Source organism: Danio rerio, chromosome 10 (assembly GCF_049306965.1).
Source record: "Danio rerio strain Tuebingen ecotype United States chromosome 10, GRCz12tu, whole genome shotgun sequence".
In the NCBI taxonomy this organism is placed as follows: domain Eukaryota; kingdom Metazoa; phylum Chordata; class Actinopteri; order Cypriniformes; family Danionidae; genus Danio; species Danio rerio.
The window spans coordinates 43,758,824-43,766,724 of record NC_133185.1 but is presented as its reverse complement, the minus strand read 5'-3'; the positions used below and the strand labels follow the sequence as shown (position 1 = coordinate 43,766,724).

The 7,901-nt window shown below is 44.9% G+C and overlaps 1 protein-coding gene across 1 annotated transcript; it reads left to right on the top strand.

The window, feature by feature from the left end:
- The first annotated feature begins 408 nt into the window (after positions 1-408).
- LOC137496605 (uncharacterized) lies at positions 409-7,499 on the top strand. The gene is made up of 2 exons (XM_073915099.1): positions 409-472; positions 791-7,499. The coding sequence occupies exon 2, from the start codon at positions 4,596-4,598 to the stop codon at positions 6,612-6,614; it is 2,019 nt and encodes a 672-aa protein (XP_073771200.1). The 5' UTR covers positions 409-472; positions 791-4,595; the 3' UTR covers positions 6,615-7,499.
- Positions 7,500-7,901: the final 402 nt, after the last annotated feature.

Below are 7,901 nucleotides of genomic sequence, written 5' to 3'. Positions count from 1 at the left end.
CTCTATAGTGAAAACATCCGCAAAGCATTATTCCAACAAAACATTTGTTTATAAGTTGTTTTTTCTGTCTTTGCAACACAGTAAGTCTTTGTCCCGCCCTTACGTTTCACGCAAAACTAGGCAAGGTCGACTGTGATTGGCCACTTTTCACATCAGTCAAATCACCGCTTTGGAAACTGATTTTAGCAGCGTATGAAACAATGCACTGACTAAAATAAACATTTTAAGCACAGCGCTGCGATCTTCAGAAAACAGCCAATGCTGATCATGTTACGAATTGTCCATGTATGCCTGTCAGAGAGTATGAGCATGCAGTACACCAAGTACGCCTTAAGGTGGCACTGTTTGATCACATATGGACATTTAGTGAACTGATTACAGGCATCGTGCTTTAGTGTTGCATCAGCCATTCCGTCTGGAAAGTTCGCTCGATTGCACGCATTATTGGGACAATGTATGAGTGACAGACAAAGTAAGTTTAATGTTATTTGCTTATATACTGTTATTTGAAGATTGAATCAACAGCAAACACTGTTTAGCAGTTTAAATGTGTTTATTATGCACAATCTGTTTACTATCGCGATCTGTTCATTGCCCGTGAATTGTGCTCTGTAATATGAGACGCTGATCATTGAAAGTGTAAATTGATGATCATTATAATTTGTATTAACAAAGGAATAAGTGTACACTTGATACTTTGTATACTAAGATATATTTCAGTTTATTTGTTATTTGTATAAGAATGTTTCAGTAATTAATTTGTAATTCTTTTGTTCTTTATTGTTCTCAGAAACCTTGCATTTGTCCATCTCAGCAATCATTAAAGCTACATATATCATCTAATACTGACTCCAAGTTCTCTAATCGGAACCCTGTGGCGGTTAGCAAACATCGGTCCAGTAATTAATCCCTAATTGTAACATGGTCCTTCGAGCCGGATGCTAACTACTACAGACATGTCAGTATCTGAAGCAAACTCTTCCAGTCCAGTTCAGAGGTCAGTGAGGCTACGTACACTTCCTGCGCATCTGGAAAACTATATTTTGGATATCAATCTTCCTAGTTGTCTTCCATCAAGCACTTCTGCAGCGAATGTAGTTGGAGATATATTGGCATCATCTACGCACGCTCCCATGAGTAAATCAGAGCAAATTCAGTCAAATAAAGAACTTTCATTGAGAGAACTGATGGAGAACCTCTCCGCAGCGGAGCAGGAGGAATCAAATGAGATCGCACAGCTCACAAGCAGATTGTCTCTTTATGAGAAAAGGCAGCAGCGTCGACAGGATATGATGCAGCGAATTAATGCATTCCTACGTGAAGAGGAAGCCGACAGCCTTATAGTACAAGGTGCAGGCGCAGCCATACAGAAGGGAGCACATTCCCAGGAGTCTGTTCCTCACATTTCCTCGACTGCTGAACACTCATCAAAGATACCAGCTATTTATTTAGCATCTCAGCCTGCATTAATGAGCCCAGAACAGAAGAGATCTGACCTCCCTCCTATCTCATCAGCACCGGTAACTCCTAATACACCTAATGTAGTCCAGTCTACTAACATAGCCCCGCTTGCATCGCAGACGCTTCCATTACACAATGTGAGTTCCATTCACTCTATGCCATCATCATATTTCATGTCTCCACGACTGCACGCTGACCCAGACGCAGCACAGATACAAATACGTACACCTGTACAATATGGACATCAGTCACCCCCCAAACTTATAAGGTCCTCAGGCCTGGAGGATGCTCCTCGACTGCCCCAACAGCAATGGGCCATAAATTATCCCGTTACAGTATCTCACATGCAGCCTTCTGTAGCCCATCCAGGCGATCATTATGCCTATTCAGCACAGCCTGATTATCGTAGTGCTTATCACCAGCTGTATGCAGTGCACTCAAATGAATGGCCACAGCCTATTGACTATCGTGCAGCACCCCCAGTTCATATGCCCCTGTATGGAGCACCGAAGCCTTCAATTCCAGATTTTGTTGCAGACAATGAAAGGGATTTCGCCAATCTAAAACTGGCATTAGACAATCTACTAGATTCACATCCAGAACTATCAGAAAAATACAAGTATCACGTGCTGCTAGAGCATCTCAAACTCCCAGAGGCTCAAATGATCGGCCAATCATGTCGACATGAAGCTCATCCTTATACATCAGCAATGCAAGCTCTTCAGTTACATTATGGACAGCCTCATCAGTTAGCTCAGAGCGAAATTGCAGCTATTCTGAATGCTCCAGATGTTAAAGTTGGTGATGGTAGTAGCTTCCAGTCATTTGCTTTAAGAGTTCACCTTCTTGTGAGTATGCTGTTATCTCTGGAAGGATCCAGAGGTATTGAACTTAGCTGCTGTTCCCATGTAGATAGGCTCCTCAGCAAACTCCCTAAGTATCTCAGAGACAACTTCATTGAATATTTGCAGATACAAGGTAAGCTGAATGTCTCCAGTCTCAACCCATATAACCTCAGAGACTTCTCTGGCTGGCTTCAAGGTAAAGCTCAGCAGCAGCGCCTGTCCAATAAGCTAGTTGAACGTTATCAGAAAGAAAAGTTTATCCCCCAAGCACATGGGAGAACCTCAACGCGACCTAGAGGTCAGAGTACTTTAGTCTACCATGGGGTAGAATCCCAAAGCAATAGAGCTCCTAAGCCGGAGTCTCAGCCCCCTCAGTGGAGAAAATCCAAAGTGCATTGTCTGTTCTGCCACAGTAAAGATCACTACATAACACAGTCCTCAGATATTAAGGAGCAGTCAGCAGATAATCTCATGCAGTGGATAGTAGAGGGAAAACGATGTTGGAAGTGTGGTCGTTCTCATTCTCCAGAGAGCTGTAATCTGAGAAAACCCTGCGGTATGTGTGGAGAAATACACCTTCAAGTGCTCCATGGAGCTGCAGAGAAGCGATTCAAAGCTAAGCAGACTACTGCACTGAGTAGCAGAATCTATCTCACCCCTTCTAACTCCTCAGGTCGAGTCTTGCTGAAAGTGGTGCCAGTGCTGCTGCATAACGAGGACAGGACCATCGAGACATTCGCTATACTTGATGATGGAGCAGAACGAACCATGCTGCTGCCCACAGCAGCTCAAAAGCTGCAGCTGGAGGGTAAGGAAGAAACCTTAGCCTTACGTACTATTCGCCCTGATGTTACATTCCTTACTGGTTCGATTGTTACCTTTGATGTGTCCTCCATGCTCAATTCTGGAACCAGATATAGGATTCAAAATGCATTTACTGCTGCTGGTTTAGATCTGGTGGAGCAGAGCTACCCTATAAAGGCTCTCCAACACAAATATGCACACTTAAGGAATCTTCCACTGCAGCCTTTCAAGAATGTTCAACCCTTGTTGTTGATTGGGTCAGATAATAGCACTCTGATCACAGCGGAGAAGACAGTTCAAGCCAGCAATCAGATGGGACCAGTTGCAGTTCGCACAAAGCTGGGCTGGGCTCTTCAAGGCCCAGAAGGCCTCCCAAACAAAGGTACCACAATGACTCAGAGCTATTTCTTTACTGCCTCAGCAGCACACGACACACTTTATAGAGATGTGGAAAGACTGTGGCAATTAGACTCATTACCATACCGCAGCGAGAAGGTTGTAATTCGCTCTAGACAAGACCAAGAGTCCATCAAGATTCTTGATACTAAAACGTGCAGAATATTGGTTAATGATGTGGAACGTTATGCCACCCCACTCTTACGCCCAGCAGAAGCTCCTAAGCTGAGAGCTCCTAAAGAGTCGGTACTAGCCAATCTACGTAACACAGAAAAGAGACTCCGAGATCAGCCAGAGAAAGCAGCTGCTTATAAGGGAGAAATGAATAGGCTGATTCAGGCTGGCTATGTGAAGCAGATTACTGCAGAGGAAGCTGAAAACTCAGAGGAGTCCTGGTATCTGCCACATCATCTCGTTTATCATAATGATAAAGCACGGCTAGTGTTCAATTGTTCCCATGTATACAAGGGCACCTCCCTAAACGATCAGTTACTGCCAGGTCCGAACCTGGGGCCTTCTCTAATTGGGGTCCTACTGCGATTCCGGCAACATCAAGTGGCAATCAGTGGGGATATAAGAGGAATGTTCCACCAGGTTCACCTGTTGCCTGAGGACACTCCGTTGCTACGGTTCCTTTGGAGGGACTTACAGCAGGAAGCCTCACCAGAGATATATGAATGGCAGGTGCTACCTTTTGGGACAACAAGTAGTCCCTGCTGCGCTATCTACGCATTACAGAGGCATGTCAGAGAACACCCACGCAGCACTCCAGGTCTCATTGAGTCAGTCGAGCGCAGCTTCTATGTTGATAATTGTTTGGAGAGTCACCCCAATGGTGCAGCAGCCCAAGCTAGAGTTGATGACTTGCGTAGTTTACTAGCTGATGGTGGATTTGATATCAGACAATGGGCTAGCAATCGATCATCAGTTGTGGCTCACCTACCCCCTGAAGCCAGGTCTAAGGACATGGAGCTGTGGCTAGAGCATAATCGGAGTGATCAAAGAGAGCCTGCATTAGGACTCTGCTGGAACTGTAGTTCAGATACACTGGGCTAAAGATATCGACCCATTGAGTACTCAACTCTGACCATGCGCACAATTTATAAGATACTGGCCAGTCAGTACGACCCGCTAGGGTTCCTTACGCCATACCTAACCAGAGCTAAAGTTCTTGTGCAGCAGCTGTGGGCAAAGAGGAGAGACTGGGATGATCCAGATCTCCCTCTAGATCTATGTGAATCCTGGAAGCAATGGGAGAGTGAATTGCCAAATATCAGTGCCATCTCAATCCCTCGTAGTTATCTCCCAGATGGAATGGATCAGCCCAACACTGAACACCACCTTCATGTTTTCTGTGACGCCTCTGAGAAGGCGTACGGAGCAGTAGCCTACCTCTCATCCACACAAGGTGGTGCTACCAATGTAGCATTCGTCATGGCCAGATCAAAGGTTGCCCCTAAACGACAACAGACTATGCCACGACTGGAGTTGTGTGCAGCGCTGGCAGGAGCGCAGCTTGCCAATCTGATCCAGACAGAATTGTCAGTCACACTGCAAAGGACTACACTGTGGACAGACTCCACGACAGTTCTAGAGTGGTTGCAATCAGAATCATGTAGATTTAAGGTATTCGTTGGTGCTCGTGTATCAGAGATACAAGAACTTACAGATCTGCGAGCCTGGCGTTATGTGGATACGCTGAGTAATCCAGCGGATGACTTGACAAGAGGAAAGAAACTTCTAGATCTAGCTACTCCCAACAGGTGGAGTAAAGGCCCATCCTTTCTGTTGCAAGCTCCTGACTGTTGGCCAGAGAAACCACATACTGCTCCATTACTCCAGTCAGATGAACTGAGAAATATAACACTCTGCAACTTAGTATCGGTACAACAGCAGGACAGTGTGCCAGATGCAAGTCAGTTCACATCATGGAAGGACCTAGTCGAAGCTGTCCGCCTCCAATGTCAGGGTACAGGAGAGCCTGCTCAAACTCAGCCAAGCAATAGTTACCGTGCAGCTGAACTCACCCTTCTAAGAGCATGCCAAGAAAGCAGCTTTCCAGAGGAGCTCACCTCACTTAAGACAGGCCAGCCCGTTCATATCAACAGCAGGCTCAGGCACTTAGCACCAGAGCTGGACGAGGCAACTAACCTTATCAGAGTAGGAGGGAGGCTACGACGGATGCAGCCGATCAGTGACTTTGAGATCCATCCTATAGGGCTCGACTCACGTCATCCTGCCACTGCCCTTCTAATCAAAGACTATGACGAGCGCCTGCTGCATAGTGGATCTGAGAGAGTCTTCGCAGAGATCAGGAGGCAGTATTGGATCTTGAAGGGGCGGCAGGCTATAAAGAAACATCAGCTTCAATGCACAGAGTGCCAACGATGGAGAGCTCGCCCTAGAATTCCTCAAATGGCAGACCTACCATCAGCTCGCCTCCGTATCTTTTCTCCACCATTTCACTCAACGGGCATTGACTGCTATGGGCCATTCATTGCTAAGATTGGCAGGCGCCATGAGAAGAAATGGGGAGTGATTTTCAAGTGTTTAACAACCCGTGCAGTACACTTGGATCTGCTCAATTCAATGGATACGGATGCTTTCTTACTCGCCCTCCGTCGATTCATTGCACGGCGAGGCAGACCAGTGGAGATTCTCTCAGATCGAGGCACTAATTTTCGAGGGGCAGATGCGGAATTGAGAGCAGCCTTTGAGGAAATGGAAACACAGCTTCAACAGCAGCTGGCAAGTTACCAGATTGAGTTTAAATTCAACCCACCTAATGCTCCACATTTCGGAGGTGTATGGGAGCGGGAGATTCGCTCCATCAAGAATGCACTCCAGGTTGCTGTGGGAACTCAACCTCTACCAGAGGATGTGCTACACACCATCCTTGTAGAAGTAGAAGGTATCATTGACTCCAAGCCTCTTGGATATGTTTCAGCTGACATCGCTGACCCCGATCCTATAACCCCAAACATGCTCCTCATGGGGCGGCGGGATGCTTTCCTGCCGCAAGCCGTTTATGCTCCTGAAACTATAGGACGACGAAGATGGAGGCATTGTCAAAATATCATAGAGCATTTCTGGATTCATTTCTTGTGAGACTACCTGCCAGCACTTCAATCTCGCTACAAATGGCAGCAACAAAAGGAAGCCATTGCATTAGGGACTGTGGTAATGATAGTAGATCCTAATCTACCACGTGCAGACTGGCCTGTGGGACGAGTGCTGAAGCTCTTTCCGAGTCAAGACGGCAAAGTACGAGCAGTCGAAATTCAAGTAAAGGATAAAGTCTACACTCGTCCTGTGGCACGACTTATTCCCCTACCAGGCCTGCCAGACAGTGCTAAAGATCAGTCAGCATAAAGAATTCTCTTGATATACACATTTGCTACTCAAATGTGGGGGCGGCTGTTACGAATTGTCCATGTATGCCTGTCAGAGAGTATGAGCATGCAGTACACCAAGTACGCCTCAAGGTGGCACTGTTTGATCACATATGGACATTTAGTGAACTGATTACAGGCATCGTGCTTTAGTGTTGCATCAGCCATTCCGTCTGGAAAGTTCGCTCGATTGCACGCATTATTGGGACAATGTATGAGTGACAGACAAAGTAAGTTTAATGTTATTTGCTTATATACTGTTATTTGAAGATTGAATCAACAGCAAACACTGTTTAGCAGTTTAAATGTGTTTATTATGCACAATCTGTTTACTATCGCGATCTGTTCATTGCCCGTGAATTGTGCTCTGTAATATGAGACGCTGATCATTGAAAGTGTAAATTGATGATCATTATAATTTGTATTAACAAAGGAATAAGTGTACACTTGATACTTTGTATACTAAGATATATTTCAGTTTATTTGTTATTTGTATAAGAATGTTTCAGTAATTAATTTGTAATTCTTTTGTTCTTTATTGTTCTCAGAAACCTTGCATTTGTCCATCTCAGCAATCATTAAAGCTACATATATCATCTAATACTGACTCCAAGTTCTCTAATCGGAACCCTGTGGCGGTTAGCAAACATCGGTCCAGTAATTAATCCCTAATTGTAACAGATCACATCGATGTTATAGTACGCATTAAAGGATTAAAAGTGTTAATTGTTTCTTTCATTATTCAGCGATTCCTCCGAGTGCCACAGTTTGAGAACCACTGCTTTAATTTGTTTCCCATACGGAGACAATTCCGGTGACCTGTTATTGTGATTTTTTTTTTTCCATTTTATATGGTTCCTTTTACAGCATCGATGTTGTAATGTAATTCAAATACAATCAGTTAAACAGACTTTGACATTCATTTAGTTGCTCAAGCGTAAAATGAGACAAAAAGCCGTTTGCTCGCACGCGCCCGTCAGAATCAGCAGGTTAGAGCAGAAGC